General features: G+C 35.2%; 1 protein-coding gene across 3 annotated transcripts in view; it reads left to right on the top strand.

The window, feature by feature from the left end:
• Window positions 1-23,045, top strand: part of GRIK2 (glutamate ionotropic receptor kainate type subunit 2) — a 483,205-nt gene that overhangs the window by 287,673 nt on the left and 172,487 nt on the right. For 2 of the 3 annotated variants that reach the window (XM_081141404.1, XM_081141403.1), the window contains exons 7-8: window positions 11,737-11,880; window positions 14,645-14,752. In XM_081141404.1, the coding sequence (XP_080997530.1) occupies window positions 11,737-11,880; window positions 14,645-14,752 (252 nt within the window). Of the gene's footprint in view, window positions 1-10,912; window positions 10,991-11,736; window positions 11,881-14,644; window positions 14,753-23,045 lie in introns of all 3 variants that reach the window. The other variant, XM_081141402.1, reaches the window with a different exon arrangement.

Below are 23,045 nucleotides of genomic sequence, written 5' to 3' on the forward strand. Positions count from 1 at the left end.
CTGCTGCAGGTAAAATTAGATTCCTTTATATTACCCTGCATATGGCATTATATTAAGAATGTTGGTTTACTTGTTTGTCAGACTCACCTACTATACTCCAAAAGTCTAAATTATCTTTGATTTCTCATTTTTATTACCCAAGCTCTTATTTGTATTTGATATCAATAACAAAAACAATAATACCATTAACAAAAAGTATTGATGAACGAGTGAATCAAACTATAAAATGCCTAGAGACAAATGAAAAAAAAAAAAAAAAATTGGGAAAGTACATGTTCATATGGGAAAAGAGACACTCAAGAGACTTATGAATGGGCAAAAAAAGGCATTTTCTTATGGCTGTAAAAGATAATTATTTAAATCTATATATTTAAAAAATCAATATTAACTTTTTTCTCCTCATGCCACTGAGTTGGCTCTGATTCCTGGCGACTTTATGAATGAGTGGTGTCCTCAATGTTCTGCTTCATCACACCCTGCTCAGCTCTTGCAGACTCATGCTTATGGCTTCTTTTTAATGGGGTTAATCCATCTCATATTTGTTCTTCCTCTTTTTCTACTGCCCTCAATTTTTCTCAGTATTATTATAATTTCCAAAGAACCCTGCCTTCTTTTGATGTAAGTAGGGCAACTTCAGTTTTGTCATTTTTGCTTTCAGTGATGTTTCAGGCTTAATTTGAAGTAAGACCCACTTGTTCATCTTTCTGGCAGTCTAGGGTATCTGTAGAGCTGTCTTCCAATGCCAAATTTGAAATGAATCTTTTTTTTCTATTAGCCTTCTTTACTGTCCAACTTTTGCATCTGTACATAGTAATTGGAAATGTGAGGGTGTGGATCATCTTAGCCTTGGTTTCTAATAACACATCTTTGCTCTTGGCAATCTTTCCTAATTCTTCCATTGCTGCCCTTCCAAGGTCTATAAAATTTGTAATAATTTCGATGTCTTCCCTGACTATGTTAAAGTTGTGCATTTTTTCTGTAGTCATTTTTGTCTTCTTGATGTTCAAATATAGTCCTGTTTTATCACTTTATTCTTTTACTTTCAACAGAATTATTCCAAATCATTGCTACTTTCTGCCAGTCAGACGGTGTCATTGTATATCTGAAGTTATTGATATTTCTTCCACCAGTTTTCATTTCTCCTTCCTATGAGTCTAGCCTAGTTATTTTTTGTGTATTTTTTAAATTTACATGTTCTAAGTACAGGTTAAACAAATAGGGAGATAAAATATACCCTTGTCTGACATCTCTCCCTGATACAAATTGATATTATCAGTTGCTAACATATTTGAGATTGTCAGTTACCCTGCTTCATAATTATGACATATTTTAAAATTTTTAGTTCACACATTTGTAAATTTATCTAACTGGTCCTTACAACTTTGTGAAGTATATTGCTATCCTACATACTTATTTTAAGATGAGCCCTGGCCAGTGTGACTCGGTTGGGTGTCGTCCAGTGCACCAGAAGGTTGCCGATTTGATTCCCAGTCAGGGCATAAGCCTGGGTTGTAGGCTCACTCCCTGATTGGCGTGGTGGGGCTGTGTAGGAGGCAGCCAGTTGATGCTGTGCTTTCATATCGATGTTTCTCTCTCTCCCCTTCTCTCTTCCTTTCTCTCTAAAAATCAGTAAAACTTCATAAAAATAAAAGATGAGGAAAATTATGTTAAGAAATATAATTTCACATAGTGACTAATAAGTTACAAAGCTAAAGCCCTAATTCCCATTAGTTTTCTATGAAAATTGTATTTTCTCATATTTCTGTGATAAGTTACTATTATAGTTTTTATAGAGTCATAAGTAAAACATAAAAAGCTAAATACAATAAGAACATATAAAGTCATAAAGGTTACATATTAATATATGTTTACATATCTATGGTTTTCTTTTCCCAGAAATGTCTATATTAATTTCTACATTATTCTTCAAATCACACTTAAGTTAGATCTTTACAATAATTTAACTTTTTTTGTTTGGGTGAATTTTATATAAAGTCTTAAGTTCTCAATTGCAGGAATTTGGAATTAGTATTTACATGAACATTTGAACTCATGAATTCAAATTTGTGATGTTTATTTTTGGATTGCATACTCCTGGATCTCAAATTAGAAAGACTCAGTTTGTTAACAACATAAGAATCTATTTTAATTTATCATACTGAAAAAAGTAAATATAAATAATATCAATGAATATAAATTTTTAAATGCACGAAGCTAATTTGAACTCCAAACATTAAGATAATTGGATGTATTGGAGACCAGGTGGAAGTGCAAAGAATACTTTCCCTTGATATTGACTCTTTTCTAGATCAATAGCAGTTCCAAATGTAGTACAAAGCAGACAAGATTTAACAGGGTCTAAATTATTGAGGCTAGAGCGTTGTTGTTAGAAAGAGTTCATTAACAATCCCATCGATACAGCGTGGTTTGTGGACATTAGTAAGAGCTTCATGGAACATTTTTAAAGAGAACGAGGTATCTCAATGGACTGATGTTAGTGGGAAAAATTTAATTAGGTAAGTATAATTACATTAGTTAAATGAAACTTTTAATTGAAAATCTGTTGGCATTTTTTTAACCAGCTTCACAGCTGTCCTTTAATCATTTATATTTAAAAAGTGAAGTTTCTCTACATGGTGTTTAAGAAACATTTAAACATCTTGAATTTGTATATAAATGTTTAAAGGAGTTTAGAAACCGTGGCAGTAAAAACAAACAGGATTTTCTGCTTGGAAATGGAACATTTTAAAGATATATGTAGGAAAGAAAAAAAATTATATAGAAAATTTTCATGGTAAATACATATAATTTTTGGAAAGAATACAAAATAGTCATTTCCTAAAGCTTTCCCAATTGCACCATTAAAATTCCATGGACTAAATTTCTTGCCTTATAAAGCTCTAAAAGTTTACAGGGAAATAATGCTATTTGTTAAATTATCTTCTTGAGTGTTTTTAAGGAAAGTGGCATCCAGCAAGTACTCTTGTAAGATGGAAAGTCCAAAATTGTAAAATATAAACATAAAGAACCAATGAAAATTCTTACTATCCAAATTAGCATCGGCCACATTTTAGAATATATTTTGCTAGTTGTTGTTCAGAATAGGTCTATTAACTATTTTGTGGTAGCTTTTAGCTTAAGCCAGAGAGTATAGGTTTGAGACACATAGACATGTATTCAAATCCACAAATTCTGAGGAGCACAAAAGAAATGGATCCGTCAGTTACACATGGCACTAATCCTAGCCCATGCCCTTTCTTTGCGGAATCCCAGCCGCTCTGTCCCCCAGTGCCGTCTCCTTCGCTTGACCTTCAGAGCATTGCGGAACTTGAATTTTCTTTCTAACTCATCAATTTGACTGTGAGGCTGAGCCCATTCTATTGTTTCCCCTCCTCCTATTTCAATCCTCCCTTTAAGCTTTTATCCCTTTTAGTTCTCATGGATACTGAATCTCATACAGGCAGCTACAAAAATTTATATTTCTTTTAAAGGTTTTCCATCATGCAGCTTCTGGAGTCTCCTTTTATTCAACTAATTGGCAATATTGGAATCTCTCCGGTTAGTTCAAAACGTGAAGTATAGGCACATCTGTGTTCCGACAGTGCAAGAGGATATAAAAGAAGATAAAACACTGGGATGTTAGCGAATGACTTCGGGTAGGAGAGAAAAAGGGGTTTAGTTTTCCTCTGCAGAGTATCACTAGGCTAAGGTGGATTTTCATATGAGTGAGCAGTTTAACACTGGATTTAAGACAAAGAAAATATAATACAAGTATTGGCAGGTTTTATCGGGTGAGGCAGGAAATGTGTTGAAACAGTGACTTTTGATTTCCCTTATTTATTTGTATGAAATGTTAATACATAAGTTTGTTATAAAACACACAATGCATAAGAATTATGGGGTAAAGATAGATAAAGTAAGCTCATGATTATATTACAAAGGCCAAAATACAATCGGATGAAATGTGAGTTTTTTGGAATACAATTGTAAGCCAAAGGACACTAAAATCCACCGGGTTCTAGCCCCTCCTCTTGCAGACAAAGAAATTGAAGACTAGAAACAATCTGAGGTAGTTTTGTCCAGGTTCACATGGCTGGTGTGCAGTTATCTGTCCAACAGCAGTTCTTTGGTAACAAAAGCAAGATATTATAATATTTTTGCCACTTATATTTATTCTTTAATCCTAAATGTGTCACGTAACGCTTGCGTATTGAGTCATTTCTTTTGAGCTCTGAATTGTGGTGTGTGCACACTCCATTTTATAGGAATCAGATTGCCGTATGGTAATTCCCTTCCTGCTCCTCTCCTTCCAGAACTTGCTCTGCTTTTCCGAACAGCACGAGCCCTGTTCCTTCATTTAGGCTAACAGTGGGTGTAGAGAGGTTGAAACATTTTAGTGCTTTCTAAATCGGTTTCTAGTTCTGGATAGTATCCATGTGGAAGAGCTTGCTGATCTTCTGGTGATCTCATCGCCATCATCATCTAACACCTGCCTGCGCCCCGTGTGCCAGGGATTGTGCCGACCGCCTCAAAGTGTCATCCCGTGCAGCCTGTGGGTCCACGCAGCTGTGGGGAGAGAACTCCAGTTTCAGAACAGCACACAGAGCAGGCGGCAGAAAGCACAATGCCAGCTGCAGGGTCACTGGGAGAATTGTCGCTGACAGTCGGCCCCCGAGCGGGTCTGAGGGCATTTCTTCAGCCCCTCCGTCCCGTCAGCACCTGCTCTGTGCCGGGCAGAGCGGGGCGCAGGGTGCCAGCTGAACGAGTGAGCACCAGCTTGCCTTCCATGTGTGGCCCTCACTCTTGCTCAGAGGGGTGGATGATTCTCCATCCTGCTCAGGAAGCTTCAGAGGTCAGAGTCCACCCCTTTTCCCCACCAGCCTTAATATCTGCATCTTTGAATTGAGGAATCAGTATCTGGAATTGTTTTTCTTCTGGAATTGTCTGTTTTTTTTAAAAAGTTATGTTTCCAATATGGAAGTGATGTGGCAGATCAACTACTTTTAATTTCCAATTATAAAATGGGGAAACAAGGCAAAGGAGGATTTAATTTTTTGATTATTTGTTTTAGATAAAAGATCAAGTCAATAAAAGAGCCAGAATTTGTAAACTTAAACTCCACTTGTTAGACTCTTCTGCTCTTTGTGTTATGCACTGGGAATTCAGAAATGAGCAAAATCTGAGACGTAAGAGTTCCAGAATGGATCTGCCACCTGCCAGCTAGCATTCAGTTCTCAAAGGGGACCTGCCTGCACTTATTTAATGGAAAGATAAATGTGTTCACAGAACTGTTACTATAAATTCATTTAGAAACGGGACAGAGGCTGTACTCACATTCCTCCCAGGTCTGAATTGCTGGCAGATTTGGTTCACTGTACCTCTGGGAGGTAATACATTCTAACTAAATGGCTTAGTTGGACTGTTATTCAGAACACCATAATACCCATTTCTTTTACAGTTTAAATGAACTTTTTGGTTGAATTCATCAATTTATTGAAAAATGCTTTAGATGGTTACCATGCTTAAGACAATGTATAGAATACTGTGTGGGGTGTTACAAAGATAGGTATGGTTATTATCCAAAAGATGCCAGTGATCTAGAAGGGAAGATAAAAAATGAGAAAGCATAAACAGTTTTATTAAAACTAGAATGAACAATGAGTAAAGAAGATACAGGTCAGTGATGCTTAGTTTGGGATGTTACCAGAATAGAGTGGAACCTATGAACCATCTTCCCAGAAAAATGCATAATTACATTTTAAAAAATTTTTGATAGCTGTGTTGGAGTAAAATTGACCTACTATAAACTTCTCAAATTTAAAATGTACAATTTTATAAGTTTTGACATACATAACATCACTGTAATCAAGATACAAACATATATCACAATACTTTTAAGAGTGATTACATTTAAATTTAAATGATTACGTACAACATTATGGGTCTTTGGAGTCCAGGATAAGAGCCCAAATGTGCACAAGTGCTTTAGGATAATGCTATTGTCACAAATGGAACTCTGCGTGTCATAACAGAGAAAATAAATTGAAGAGGCAGTGTTTCAGGTTCCTCCAGTCAAATTCAGTAGGGGTCCCAAAAGCCATGCTCCCTCAGGGACAACATTCCAGAAGAATGTCTCCTCATTGGAAAGAAGAACAAATAATTTTGCTAGCTTTTTGCTGAGAGAAGTTTTTAGTATATCTGAGAGATTTTATGTGCCAGTGTTCCCTCCTATGATTGTATGTAGTGCAGAATTGGTCATTTCTAAATATTTGTTTCATGCTTCATGCAGATATAAGCTGTTTTAATTTTTTATAACTCCTAGAACATCTATCTCAGAACTTTACGAAGATGTTTAATGATGATTATAGTGATCAGAAACAGAAATATATGCACTCAACATGCACATAGTTGGTAATTTCTGCTTAGTACTAGATTCTCCTGTAAATGAAATCTAAGCACATAGAAATATTTTAATTATTCACAGCATCTATTATTATTTCTATTTGTATATATTAGGAAATGTTTTAATTATACATACAAAATCAAAAATATTAAACAATAGTCATTTTTATCATTTGAAACTTTTGAGAGCATCTTATTTTCTGATTCATCAATTATTTAAAAACGTGTAGTGGGCTTTTTTAGAGCATAAAGGAACTGTAAGCGTATTTCACTGTTCTTTCAATACTTTAAAGTCTCATCAGACATGAGGTTCCCTGAGATAGATGAAAATAGCACTGGGTGACTAAACCAATTTCTGTGGCAATAGCTCAGCCACAGATATTAGCATTTGCCACTCTTCCACTTGCATCCCCGTTACACACTCCATGCCTAAAAGTAATTAGACTAGGGATACGATAAACCCAGCAATAAGTTAGTGAGATGCTTACTGCATAATTAAAATGTATGCAAAGGCACTTTTCATGATCTTTTAAGCCACTGTTTAGAAAGATCACTACAGATTTACCAAAATGTGTAGGACTGTATTGCACAATTTTAAAGGCTTGCAGAACCAGTTTTTGACTGACAGACATTCTTTCTAGGTTAACTAACTTATTTTAGAAAGAAAAATAAAGTTCCAAATCCAATCTAGTCTGAGGTAGGCTCTCAAGGGGGCTCCAATGTCATCAGTACATACTTGACCCAGCTTTGAAGCGTGGAGGTCTGCACGGAGCTCTGTCTGTACCTATCTCATCACGCCTTCTTCTGGGCTGTATTCCCAGGGTGAACAGATACTCTTAGCTTTCCAATAAGTGTGATCTATTTATATATAAATGAGTAATTATACTTGAAAGAGAGAAAATAGGACAGATTGTTTTGTTTTCAACGCTGATTTTTTTTTTCTCTGCTTCACTTTTGTCTTTGTAGTTTAGGATGTGAATGACTACAACTTTATCTCACCCCCTCATATGAATTTTAATAGCTAAATTGTACACATTTTTCATTATAATTTAATTGGTTAAATTACAATTACATTTAACCTTGAAACTTTCTTTAGAGGTAGCTATTAACTATAGAGAAGAAATCTGACTTGGGAACCAAATGAACTCCTATTTGAATATCAGCTCAGAGACATACTTACTCTCTACGGGACATGGGGACATAATTGTCTGGTATTCAGCAGAGCCTCCAATAATATGAGGCCTGCTGCCATCACTTTCCCTTCTGTCGTTTTCTATAGTTTCATGGGGAATATGGCTTAGGGAGGTAGTCAATTATGATAGTTCGGATGGTGATTCTAAGAATTAGGCCTTGCCTGAGTCTTGTTTCTAAATCTTGTTTCTGAGTCTTACTGCTGCCAGAATCTTGTTATGATAGTTTGGAGGGTGGTTCTCAGAGCTAAATTGGCTCGATTCTTGTTTTCTGTGTCTTGTTTCTCAAGGTGTGATAAGACCTTGAGAGAATTACTTTAACCTTGCTAAGCTTCTAAAACATATGGCCTTTGTGAGAATGCATGTAAAGAAAAACACACAGTTGTGCGGCATAGAGTAAGCATGCAGTGTAACTTAATGGTACTATGAAAATGATGACAAAGTAATTAACCCGTATGTCTCCTCTTCTTTTCTCCTCTTCTGTTCTACACCTTCCTTTTTCTCCCCATTTTCCACTGAGAAGAGTCAACACGAGGAATTGTAGAGTCAGTATGAGAGGGTGAAAGACTTAGCAAGAGCAGTTCAATCAATGTCTATAATTTAGAGCTGAGAGTAAGAGAGGCCCTTTAGCCTGATCCTGAAAGATACTCTGCCTTTAGAAAATCTTCTGAGCAGCAACCTTATAAAGAAAATCTATTTCTTTCCTGAATTTTTCCTGATTAACATTACTAACCTCTTAACTAACCTATTTTTGACCCAATACCATACCTTTATGTATTTTTTGTTTGTGTGAATTTATATTTATCAATTCTCCACAATCTGTACCTTTCCTTACTTTGCAGTATATTTTCATTATGTGAATATTTATTGCTTATCAAAAATTATACAGATTAGTGCATTCAAGTACTTATTGATATTTCTTATATTTTGTAACTTCAGAATTAATTTGAACTATTTTGCTTTATTAAATGTAGATCACTGAGCAAAAATCTAGAAGGAAGGATGTGAACTCTGGATAGACAGTCTGGATTCTAATCCATATTCCCCTATATTATATGATCAGAGGCCAGTTACTTAAGTGTTCTCTGCCTCAATTTCCTATTAGATACAGACTCAATGGATTTCCAACCAGATGATGGTTATGAGAAGTAAAAGAAATGATTTAAGGAGAATGCCTCACACATAGTAAATACTGCACAAATGTTAACTAATAAGTTACTAATATAAGAGAAATTTTCAATCATATGCATGTTTGTGAATATAAGAAAGTATTTTTGAAACATTAGTTTCTCACAACTTCAAATGTGGAAGATTTTGCATATTTATAGCTTTGCAAAGAAGAAAGTAAAGGTAAGTCTGACAGGATATCAAATTTAAATGGAAAATAAGCCTATATTTTCACATAAAACAACTGGTCTAAAAGTAGGATGAGAAAAAGCACCCTAACCTGATGAAAATACATAAAGAACAGTTTCAGAAGCTCTATTTATTGCTTTATCATAAATCAACATATTTTAAACTGGGAATTCAAGAAGTAATTTGGTCAACAACTTTTTCACTATTTACAATTTTTTTCCTAGTACTTACACAGTGGTTGGTAGGCAAAAGTAGGTTTACAGTTGTGAGTATGTGAAACAGTTTATTTTTGTATTATTATTTATTAATTATTAGATTATTTTTCATATGAACAACTGTAAATCTACTTTTGTTCCACCCTGTAGATTAATAAGTATTGTATTCCTTTTATAATTACACTTAAAACCACAGATCTCAAATAGATCTCAAATCTCAGGTTATCAACTAGTGTGTCCTCTGACCTTGAAGCTGAAAATGTTTCCCAAAAATTATTTTTTAAACTCTGAATTAGGCAAATTTTCCCCCCAGCATTGTTATTTTAGATAAGCCAGTAAATCATGACAGGATAGTAGGAATATCATAGTTTTTGTTCTTTTCATTATTTTGTGGAAATAGTGAAAAGTTTCCATCTTGGGAATACTTGCATTGGTGTTTAGTAACTTTCCATCTTTAAAAAAATAACTAAAAAAAGAAAAACAAAAATTAAAATTCTAGTATTTACTAATTCCAAAATTAATCATAGGTATCATTTTAGTGTATTTTCTTCCCTTTGATTTTTTTTTTGGTGGTTGTTGTTAGTCACACAATATGTGGTATGGTGACTAACACCAGCCAAGAGCATTTGAATCTGGGCCTCTCTCCGCTTCTTAACCTGTGTGACTTTCGTTAGTTACTTAACTTCTCTCAACCTTGGTTTTGTCATTTGTAAAATTGGAATAACAATAATATTTTTATTAAATCATTATTGTGAGAATTAAATAAGTTAAATAGCCCATGCCAAGTATTATAAAAATGTAAATAACGGTTAATGCTGGAAACACAGCTCTGTATAACCTATTTTTACACTGAGCGTATCACTTGCAATTTTCAGTTAAACTGATCATTTTTCAAATCATGATTTTTACTAGTTATATAAAATATCATTGTGATAATATGTTTTTTATTTTAAACATTCAACAGGTTTCCACTTTTATCTATTTTAAAAAGTAAATAATGTAGGCAGCTTTTGTTCGTATCTCTTATTTTCTTAGGGTAAATAATTACTGGGCTAAAATGAACGTGGATATTTTTTAAGGCTCCCTTGTGGTGCAAATTGCAAAATACCTTTTGTCTTTCATTTAGTTGTGCCTGAAAGCATTCATTTTTCTATACTTTTTAACAGTGATTTTTTAAAAATTTATTTTATTTTGACATCAAATGTGTCTTTTATGCCTTAGTAACTACTTTTATGACCACCTGTGTGGTATATGAAATATGTCCTCTGAATGTTAACTCAGGCCAAAAACAAATATCAGTTTAAACCTCAGGCTCAATGACACATGCCTGTATCAATCCCACTTTTCTAGTTTTCACTACACAATCCTCAGAGCATGTGAAAATAGTCGGTTGATATTTACAAAATGAAGGTTATGAATCTGAGCTATATTCCCTAAAGATTTATGAACTGTAAAATTGCATTACTGCTATGCTCCGTCGTTGCCTTGCGCTCCTTAGCTGCCCTCCGTTTTATGTGGTAGAGCTCCTTAGGATCCATTTGCGTCAGAGGTACTGCTCGCACTCATTTTTGTGTTGTATTGTGGCAGGCGCTATAATCTACAGGGTTCCTGTTCATTTTGGAATTCATTTCACAGCTCACTAATTGTGTGAATGGGAAGAGGAAATGCCTGCCTTTATTCCCAGGCATGCCAAGCAGATGGCCCAAAGTTCATTGCTAGCGGCACTGTCACTGTGGCTCTCTTCTCTAGGTAGCGAACCTGGCATCCATCCCTCAGACACAATTCGAGGGTCCACTCCACACGGCAGTGACAGTTGCTGAGCCTCTGGTTTGTTATGACTTATAAACATTTTATTTTTCATCAGTCTCTGGAGCGGTCAGGCATTGGAGCAGGTGCTAACACAGAATTCATATTTGTTTTACTTGAGAAGCCAAAATGAACTTTCATTCATATGGAAATTTTGGGAAAAGAAAACAGTGGGAGGGATTAAGTTGAGTTTCTTGAAAAGGGATTAATACATGTATTGAGATTCAAAACTGTAGCATCATTTCTGAGATTGAGCCTTTTGAAAAATTGAATCGAAGAAAAGATCAGGGTTTATGTTTTTATATTTTTTAGGTGAATCTCCTATCAAATCCCTTTTTTCTTCTCATACAAGAAATCGTTTACTTATTTTATGTACAATTTGTGATTTATGTAGCCATTCCAAATGCTAGCAGTTGCATGCAGTGTGCGTGTGTGTGTGTGTGTGTGTGTGTGTGTGTGGTGAGAGAATAGGGTACAGATGGGTAGTAACAAAAATGAAACAATGAACGTCTTCACCCGCTTCTCCCTCCAGCAGAAGCGCTGAGGCGGGTGGACTGGGTTAGCCCTTCAGGAAAGGGGCGCTGTGGTCTGGTGGAGCCGATGCAGTCGTTGATCACAGTGTCTTATTTAGGATAACCGGGGCACGGGAAGATACTGATTCCCGGGTTGGTATTTCTCTCATCCCTTCCTTGCCTTCAACTCCACGTCGCCGCCATGGCTTCCACTTGTTTTATTGACTCCACGCTTCCTTTTCTCTTGGCTTTCAGACCGACGCTGCTCTGATGTACGACGCCGTGCACGTGGTGTCTGTGGGCGTCCAGCAGTTTCCCCAGATGACAGTCAGTTCCTTGCAGTGTAACCGACACAAACCCTGGCGCTTCGGGACCCGCTTTATGAGCCTAATTAAAGAGGTAGGTCAGGAGACGAGCATCTCCCCACCTCTTTTGTCCTCTAGCTGAATGCATTGAGATTATTGCAGTTTTCTTAAAAGTGACCTGTTACTTTTATCTTTTAACTTAAACCTACTCTCTTCCCCATACAAGCAAAATTAGCACTTTCACTTAACAATATGAAACAGAAGGGGGAAAATTACATGATAAATAAATGGACATCCTTCAAAATATCTATAATTGTGGAAACAGATAAAAATCTGTGACCTATGATTTATGGCATTGCTAGTTTCACCTTCCTGAATTTTTATGTGTGTTACTTTTTATTTACGTGGAGATATAAATGTTTAAATAATGCTTGTTTATAGTTTAGGCAACATGATATGTAGTGAAATTTTAACATGCATGCTATTTACACTACACTAAATTACACCCACATTGTAAATCTTAAAGAATTATTATTTAGATCTATGGTTCTTAATTATAATGTCTAGTTATTTTAATTGTATGAACAGTTAACATAAATCATAATACAGATTTGTAAAAGTGTAAAGTTTACTTCATATTGCATAATGCAACCATTCTATGGACATATGTTATTTCTCACTATATCTGTTTTAATTATAGACTATCTACATAGTGAGAAAGAAATGGAAAATTCTTTAAAATCACACACACACAGGCACACGCACCTTTTTTCTATTCTTCCTATCATGAAGGAAATTCCTTTGTCAGCTTAGAATACTTTTCATTTGATTAAAACAGGAGTATTTATATGAAAGTTTAACTATGAAAATTTAATCTTTGCTATGAAAAATCGCAGGTATTATTATCATATAAGATTTTCCATTAATGGCTTATAAGAATGAAATCATCAGTTCATCATATAATAAATTATTCATCATAAAAGTAAAAGTGCAAATAGGATCATAATTAAAAATCTCTGGGTCTTTGGAAAAGAATATCCTTGAATTTTCCTTGTGTAATTCTTATAGAGCTCTCAGATAGGTGAAATGATACTCCCTGTAGAGCATGCGTTTCATTTATTGTTCCACATTATACTTTTATTTCTCGTTTAAAACAGTATCAGAGAGCCAAACAGGTTTGGCTGACTGAAGAACTGCCTTTTCTGAATGTAGCACTTGAGTATTGAGGCATGTGTCAAACATCAGCCTATAAAAAGCCATTGCATGAAACTCACTATTGTATTTACTGTAGGGTGTCATTGAGGACCTTGTCCACTAAATCACACAGTGTCCCCCTTATGAGGACCAAAAGGTGACATTTCTCTCAGGTCTCAGTACCAGGGAAAGCTGTGCTTCTCCTGGGTAGTTGGTATGTCTTAAATTGTGGACCTTGTATAATGTGTCATCATATTCTCTTTGTTCTGGTTGCTGGGAAGTTCAGGATTGAATTTGTGATCGACTTTTATTAGATGTACAGTTTCACCTGATGTCAATTTTCTCATGCAGTCTCTCTCTCAGATTTTTTATTTTTTTTTTTACTATTCTACACTTCTACTCCAGTACTTCTTGATCAATCACCTTGTCTATTTTTATACTAATATGTACTTTTGTTAATTACCTGAAATTATTTTATTTGGAAGAAGTTGGAGTAAAAATAAATTTTTCTTCCTTATTGGAGACCAATTAATACATGTTTAAGTTTAGTGATGACATGTTACAATGTGCATATAGGTATATATTATAATTTTCTTATTTTATTTATAATTTACTTCCTAAAACTATTTTTTAAAAATATATCTTTATTGATTTTAGAGAGAGGAAGGGAGAGGGAGAGAGAGAGAGAAACATCAGTGACGAGAGAGTCACTGATCAGCTGCCTCCTGCACGCTCCCGACTGGGGATCGAGCCCGCAACCCGGGCGTGTGCCCTGACCGGGAGTCGAACTGCAATCTCCTAGATTGTAGGTCGATGCTCCACTGCTGAGCCATGCCTGGCCGGGCTCTAAAACTATTTTAGAATAGCCTACCCATAAGTACCAAAGAAACACATGAATCCAAAGAAATGTAGTAATGATAACATCCATTTGTAGTCCTTATTGAAAATTGCCCCATCACCTACTGGGTTTTTACTTCTTTTGGATCTTGGTGCATATTTTTTCAAACATTATAGTTGTGGGTATATGTTACATTATTTAAATTTTTCATATATAACTCTTTTTCAAACTATTTCCAAATGACAAATAATGGAAAACGTCTATTTTTGGCAATATAGTCAGCAGAATGGGAAAACTTCTTATATATACATTTTATAAGCCCAGATATTTGTTCACCTTTGAGGGGGTGAACACATTAAATTGATTGTTATATGTACTTCCATCTACATGGAGAGCTCCTACTAGAGGAAATGTAACTTTATGTGAAGTAATTTTATACATTTCTCCCTGCCTCACTTAAGGGAAACTAACATAATAAGTTAATTATTCTAGGGGGAAAGTGTATAATCAAGTCGTATAACATAGGTTTTCCTAGATTTAGTTTCTTTCATTGTTAATAAAATAAGTTTATTTTCACATTAGTCTAAATTCAGGAGTGGTATTTTATAACAATAATTCTATTTGTAATCTCCAGTAAGATATTCACTATTTCCTATATCATAATAAGTGACTGCATTCTTCTCATTTTGCTTAAAGAGGTTTGCTGTTTTAAAATTCCATAGTAATGTAAGTTTATGAGAATTGATGAATATGTTTTCCTTTTTTTTCTGGAAAAGTGTTTTCTCTTCCTTTACTTATTTATGAATCTATTTTTTTCCCCCCATAGGCACATTGGGAAGGACTCACAGGCAGAATCACTTTCAACAAAACCAACGGCTTACGAACAGATTTTGATTTGGATGTGATCAGCCTCAAGGAAGAAGGGCTGGAAAAGGTACTTTAGGCATTCAGCTTATTTACTTTTAATTATTAAACAAAACATATATACAGTAGAAGTAGGAAATAGAGCTAAAATGCTAGATTCGAGGCATACAATAAGGACTGTGCGGATATATTTGCAATGTATTGCTATACAATGTGAGCTTGAAGAGAGAAGGAGGCCTATGGGTTGTTTGGGGAGATATTGCAGTTTGGAATAATTTTAGTATAGAACCATGAATTTGAAACTATTCTGAGTGAAAATGACAGATAAATAGTGACAGAAGGCATTAATTGAATCTCCAACAATCTTGTTAATTCAAAGAATAGTAATGTATTGGGACTAAGTTTTTAAGAAGTAATGGAGAAACCAGGTGACAACAGTGGGAGGAGACAATAATAAAGAAAAAAGGAAAGACTGGAGAAGAAATTCAGGGGAGAAGTTAACATTAGAAAGAAACTGGCACAGACCTCCTGAGAAGACAGATAATGTATTGAGAACCTGTGAAGGCAAGTTGGAAAAAAAGGGCATTAAAAGAGTTACATCAGACTGATCCTTGCTTCCATGTCACTGAACCTGCATGGGTGGGGAGAGATTAACCAAAGAATTTATATGCATATATGTATAACCCAAGAACAAAGAAAATAGTGTGGTGAGGGACTGGGGAGGGAGGCTAGTAGGGAGTGGAAGAGGTCAATGGAGAGAAAATGGGACATCTGTAATATTTTGAACAATGAAAAAAAAAGAGTTCACGTCAAATGTTTTTAATAGCTTCAAAAATTAGTACATGGAGTTACCAACTAAAAGAGGTGGGATTTAGTTTTGTCAGATCTTAAGAATAATAAGTGTTTTGGAAATGCCACTGTGGCAGACTTGACTTTGAGTCAGTAGAAATAAAGTCTGTTAAGAATCAAAAGGTACTCATTTTTTAAATTTAGTAGAATGGTTAAGAGATCAAGGACTAGATTCAGAAGAATTGGGCTCAAATTCTTGCTCTGCCATTTACTATTTAAGACAGATTTTTAAAAAACACTTCTAAAAGGTATTAAAGTCTTAAGTGAGAATATCATGATCTCTAAAAGAACCTGGAAATACCTTCTTTATAGGATTGAGGCTAGGAATTTTAACTGTTCCTACTACGATCTATGACTGGGTGAGGAAAATAAAGAAAAAATGTGTGAAATGCTGATTTTATCCATTACTTCTCCTCATGTTACTGCCTTTTCCTCATTTTGTCTTGGTCATCTTTGAACGTCACACTTCATTTATTTAATTAGTTCTCTAGCAAAAATGCAGTGAACATCTATTTTGTGCAATTATAAAGGTTATACTCTAGTGAAGGAAACCTGCCAATAATAAATGGAGTCATAAAACTATAATATTGGATTTGGCAATAATAAGTGCTAATAAAAGATGTATTGTCTGCGCATCATTAAAATGATATCTTTTGGGTCATTTTCTGAAATGTGAACTTTAGGATTGAAACAGTTAATAAGAAAAGTCCATGCTTCTGATGTTTACAACTATGGAACAGATGAAACAGGAAGAAGTAGATTGTGTTTCTGACAGACAGGGAGACTGGGCAGTGTTCAGGGAAATGAGCTTGGAGTTAAAATTTTCCTGTGGACACATCCTTCCCACTTAGATAGTGCCCATAGATCAATGTGAATCTTTTCCACTCTATCTTGACAAGGACCTTGGTTGGAACCAAGCACAGTTAGCCATGGTCCGAGAAGAGTCACCAGTACCAAATACACAGCCAGCCACATCTGTCCAATGACTCTCAGCAATACCACATACACAGCCAGCCACATCTGTCCAGTGACTCTCAGCAATACCACATACACAGCCAGCCACATCTGTCCAGTGACTCTCAGCAATACCACATACACAGCCAGCCACATCTGTCCAATGACTCTCAGCAATACCACATACACAGCCAGCCACATCTGTCCAGTGACTCTCAGCAATACCACATACACAGCCAGCCACATCTGTCCAGTGACTCTCACCAATACCACATACACAGCCAGCCACATCTGTCCAAAGATGCTCTCAGGGCCATGGGAGTGCCTCTGTGGAGCAGAGGAGGGAAAATAAGGGGGAAAAATCAGTAGGTGACTTTGTCTACCTCAGGCAATAATAGAACGACTTCTTTCTTTGAGAGCCTCATATTGAGTACTAACAATAAGAAAAGGGAAATCAAAATAAGTGATTTTCCCAGCTTGAATTCTTCTGGTCAGTGTATATTCTACTTTCAAAATATACTTAGAATCCATCCATTTCTCTCCACATCCATTGCTGAAATCATAGCCTGGGAACCTTTCACCTGGACATCTACATTAGAGCCCAACAAGCCTCTCTGCCCTACTCCTCCTTGTGATCCATTCCCCAAACCACAGCAGCCAGCCAATATCTTTAAAAGCAAATTGATCTGTCATTTGTGTATTTAAACCCTTCCATTTGCAGTGCATTTCCTCCCTTTCCCTCTCAACTCCACCATCCTCTCAGATGTGTTCTATGTTCCAGTTACACTGACATCCCCCCTCATTTTCTCACAGGTTTAAAATTTTCTATTATTGGCAATCGAGTTTTCCAGTCTGTAATACCCACCTCTACCCTGTTTGCCTGACTAACTCTTATTCATCCCTAGGGTCCCAGCTTAAATGTTATTTCCTTAGCTAGGCATGCCCGAAGTCCCTTTCAAATTTGAGTTTCTCAGAGTGCCCCATTCATTGCCTTTCTGACATTTACCGCAATGTATAATTATGTATTTACATGTCCATTTTTAAAAAAACTGTGTTCCTAGGAAGAATACATGCCCTATTAAATGGGAAAAAATGTCGTCTTACGCACTATTTATATATTCAAGGCCTGGCAACGTATGTGGCACAAACTACATATTCAAGAAATATTTATGGACTGTTGAGTGAATTAGGATCACTATGCGAATCGTGAGAGATACTTCACCTGGAATGATTACTCAAGTGTCTGCTGCAAGGTTGTTTTCTTATAGCCCAGTTTTCTTTTTCTAGCCTTGCTCCATCCCCACGGAGTAAGAACAGAGAAATCGAGCGGCTAGGCGGGCAGTAGGCTGGGCTGGTGGGTCCAGGCATCCAGGGGTGCAGGAGCTCACAGTGCACAAGGCAGCACTGACGCCCCAGGTTACAGGGGGCACACTGCACCATGGCAGGTCTGCTCTCCTGCATGTCATACTTTCTGACACCCCAATATTACATCAAAGAGTAAACATCATCATTCTATTTATACATTTTTTCTTCTTATAAATATATGGTATGGAAATAAACAAAGGCCAATCAAATGGGAATGAACAGAAGTTATTATTCAGAGCTTGCAAGGGAGCCAGCCACCATCACTTTCATATGGCAGAGATTCAAAGGCAGGCAGGAGAGTGGAAAAGCTTTATAGTAGAATAAAGAGAATTCCTCAGGGGTCTGAGGAAACTGGAGGTAGGCTAACTAGAAGTGGGACATCTTAGGTAATTGGTTGGAGGGCACATTAATTTTCTCTGATAGACCCTGAGTGGCAGAAAAAGGGGAGGGGAGCTAGCAGTTACTGAACAAATTTTAATTACCCTGTGCAGATTGCTGCGGCGGTTGTAGCTTGTAGTTTGTGTACAGAAGATGTTTTCTGCAGAGATTCTGGACCAAAGTTACAGTCATACTTGGTCTGACCAGTGTCTGTTTGTACATTTGGTCTTTCAGTGGGATTATTTGGAGTCTCTTGAAAGGAGAGGGAGGGACGGTAATAATAGGGCCAAGAAAAATTGAGGAAATATATAAATGTCCTTATATTTGACAATAAAATGAGTTTCTTAGGTTTTTTTTTGTTTTCAGAGTGTGTAACTAGGATGTGATTTATCATTGGAAATGGTTTAACCTTCCTTACTTACCGCTGAAGCTTCGCTGTGTGGTTAGGAAAGACCAGCTTCAAACGAAAGAAAGCACATGAATAATGGCATAAGATATTAAGAAATGTCCAGAAGGTTCTTAGAATATAACATCAAAGGGATTCTGTTTAGAGCAAAAACAGTTGAAAGGATTTTACACAAGCCATGTTTGAACTGAGTTAATGGCACTACATGACGATGGTGCATTTCCATCGCAAGATGAAATATCTAGAGGCCGTTTTGGGGGAAATAACCACTTACACTCAAAACAATACTTCTAAGAAACTATAATGCAATAATAAAATCACTGAATTCTGCCACATGTTGCAGATGAATGTCCTTTTTCATCACTATGTACATCATCAGATGCTTTCCATGAAAAAAAAAAAAAATCAAGCTCATACTATTTCACCTCGTTAGTTGTTCAAATGGATTTTTATTGTACTAGAGGATATTTGCTTCTAAGCAGAGGTGTTAAACTGAAATCATTCTGTGTGCCTCTCCTGTCCCTTCCCTAGCATCAAAGTTTGCTGTCAGTTCTGGTTATTTTTCTGCTCTTCTTTTGCATGTGATATTTATATTAAAAGAGAACTTGGAGAATAGATTTCTTTGTCTCTTGGTCAGAGAAAGGCCTAATAAACCTTATTAAAACTGTTTTTATATTAATTTTATATTCATTTAAAAAAATACACATTAGGATGAAGCAAATATATTTCTCTTGTCAGACATGGTGCTAAAGTCCTGGTGTTTAGGACCATGAACAACTACACTGCGTGTTTGCCCCATCATGTTTTTGTAATAAAATCAGCTTCTAACTTGTGCATCCTTAGAGAAAATCTTGAAAAAGAAAAGAGGCTACAAAATGCCATCTTATGGAATGTTTGCCAATTTCTGCAAAGTTAAGAATTCAAATAAATAATATAAAGCAAAATAATTTATATTTGCAAACCTTTAAAAGTTTAAATGTGTCATATTTATTCTAAAGTGAAGTTTCATTCCAACTTTTAACATCTTTACCTTCTGAATATTCACTTTTGCATTAGTAGTCACTAGGACAGAAACGGATAACAGCAATCCATAAGCTTCTTGCTTGAAAATGTCAATATTTTGATAATATATGAAGAGACTAAGAATTAGTGAAACCCTGCTTACCCGAGTTTGCAGGCAAAAATGTTCCAGGATCAGAATGTTTCAAAGTATTCTTTAAAGAATTTTTTGTAGAATATAGATTTTAAGAAAAAGTAGTAATTTTCTTAGAAATCTTTGCTATTGACCTTTCTCTTGTCCGTAGAATCCTGTGCTTATTAACTCCCTGTGAAAAAGGTTTCCCAATGGAATTTACAGACTTCAAAATTAACTTAAAGCTGTAAATACACACTTGCTAGGTGAAAACTATTTCTTTGATAGATTTTTAGATACCTAATACATAGCAGTTTTTATCTTCCTCTCTTTGATGGCATTTGATGCATAGAGCCTGTTCCCATGGCAACAATTACCCCCATCTTCCCCAGGAACTGAGATTTGTTTTGCCCCCCTATGGGGAGGCACTGCTAATGCTAATGGTATTCTTCCAGCCCGTCAGAAATGAGTTGTCTCTTTCTTAAAAAGCAGAAATGCATCCTGGGCAGGATCCAAGCCTAGTGTTTTTCTTTGGAGATGTTAACATTTAATTAGTCTCACTATTACATAGAATTTATTATACGTCTTGTCTCACAACTGTTCTTATATATTGCGGTTGTGTGTCAGTGTATTTACAGTTATTATTTTGCTTGATAACTTTTAACCTTCAGGGTGGTAAAATAGTTAAGAAAACTATTTACAAATGATGTTTATGTTTAGATACCAATAGTATTACTTTATTTGAAGGCAAACAATTTTGTGTTTTCACCCAACAAAGGATAGAAACTATTGTGGGTTTTTTTTCCTTTCAACTGGTGAATTTGATTAAACATGTATGTATAGTAAACATAATTGTAATGCATTGGTTCTATTTCAAAATAAACTCTGAACTACATTTTTACCCTTTGAAAAGTGATCTTTAATTGAATCATATCATACTGTTTTATTTGAGAATAGTTAGTTCATTAAAATTTTATTAAAAACTTCAGAACTATCACCAGTTTCTTAACACTTTAATTATGCTTAGGGTTTACTTTGTTCTACATAAACATAATAATCTTAAAGGTAACACATCTATGTTTAGATTAGTTATCGCTTTTTGTGAGATGATTATACACTTAGTGATTTATTGTCCTCATATTAACACTTACTGATTTACAAATGGTGACGTTATAGAGCCTGTGGAAAATGGTACATAGAGAGTTTTAGGGAAGAGATTAACTGAAAAGTCCCTTTACTGTCCTCACGGGCCAAATCACTTATGTATGAAGATGGCTCAATTCCCAATTAACTGTTCTTTACCCTGAATTTTCTGAAATGTCAGGCAGCACATAGACATTGAGTGATCAGGTACCAGTTTTGTGTAAGTCATCACCTCTTGCTACTTAGCCCAGTGGAAGTATGCATATTACCATTGTTATTAGACAGTACTATTATTAGACAGTAATGCAAGTAACTATCTCTACATTTTATTTAAAAATTCAACATTAGAAAGGGTGAAGTAAGTGAGAATAAAAGTGTGTAATTTGCCTGCAACACTTACCAAGATCACTACTGTGTTGAACAAATTCTGTTCCTGCTCTCCATGTACACATAGGCTTGAGAAACCTGAGTATGGAAATTATCAATAAAGAATGAGTTTACTTATCAGTAGAGAAATATACAGTCTACTAGTGATATTCAGTCAATTGGCAGGAATATTTATCTTCTAAACATAAATTGACATTTAGTATCAATATCTTCCTTATGCTTTCCCCTTCTCAATACTCTCAAACAGGACCATCAGGGATGGCCTTTCATCTACAAAGGAATGGTAAATGTTCTTCAAGGAAAACTCTACTTTATCGCTCATGTGGTTGGAGGCAACTAATTATTGGGCAGATTTTGTTGTAAGTGATAGAGACTTCACATTGTGCTAAGACCACTTCAACATAATGTACAGTGTGGTCTCTCATGATCACCACACATGCTTTCTATGGAAAAGCACCACTTACGTTCTTTGCTCAAGACAAATATATTTGTCTGACATTAAGTCAAAACCATATATAATCAGATCAGAGAATTCTCCTTTTTTATGCTGTTCTATAATGAAAAACTGCATTTTTTTTTCTGAGTCAACATTGGATATATTGTTAGTAAATGTCAATAAAACAGTGTGAATAGAATTTTGATAGATTCTGTTGTGTCAGCTATTTTTTAGTAGATAATTTGTGTTAAATGATTTCTTAACTTTAAATGAGCTTGACTTTATTTATAACTAATACCTTTAAACCTAGCTGGAAATGTTTATTTTGTTCCTACTTGAAAAGTTTTTGGAATACTTATCAAAAAGATTATTACTGAAATTCCACAGAAAATAAGAAACATGACTCACTGATTTTGCTTACATACATGTTTAGAAGAAACTATAAAATGCTAATTACAGATGAGGTAGTAAGCAATTATGTAGCTCAGGAAGAAAAGTGGAAGCATTCTTTGGACAGCAAGAAGTAATATGATTTGTAAAACAAGGGAAGTTTATACTGAGAAATCTGTGAAAAACAAATATAAACAAAGTACCAACTTGAATTAATTAGATTCTTAATTTTAAAATTATTCTGAAAACAAATGATTGTTCTATACAAAGAGAAAACATAGTTACCAAACAAAATTATCTGAAGAATTTAAACATTCCTGAAAAATATAAAAAATAAACCATGAAACATTTATATAAAAGTCTTATGAAATATTAGTATTAAATATGTAAAATACAGCCTAGGAGAAGTGCAAATAAACTGCAGAGATATGCATCATGATACTCCCAAAAGTGAAATATGATATTGAGATAGAGCTTAAACAAAACATGGAAAAGAAAACATAAGTATAAAAGAATAGACACATAGTATATATTCAGTATTTGCCAAAGGAATGAATGAATGAATAAATATGTTTGGGAAGTTAACAACCTAAAAAAACCCTAATGTTTTCTTTATGTAGAATTCACTCACTCATTCCAGTCACTCATTCATTCAATTAATATTCATTGGATATTTATTATATTCCTTCAAGGCACTTATAGTCTAACATAAGAGGATAAGAAAAATATAATGAATTATTTTAATTCAAAGCAAAACAGGAGTGGGATTTCTGGGTTGAAAAAACATTTATTTATTCATTCAACAAATGTATTCAGATCCTTCACATTATAAAGCCCTTTGCCCTAGCCGGTTTGCTCAGTGGTTAGAGCTTAAGACCTGCGGACTGAAGGGTCCCAGGTTCGAATTCAAACAAGGCCACATA

The sequence above is a fragment of the Miniopterus schreibersii genome (assembly GCF_964146895.1).
Source record: "Miniopterus schreibersii genome assembly, chromosome: 6".
In the NCBI taxonomy this organism is placed as follows: domain Eukaryota; kingdom Metazoa; phylum Chordata; class Mammalia; order Chiroptera; family Miniopteridae; genus Miniopterus; species Miniopterus schreibersii.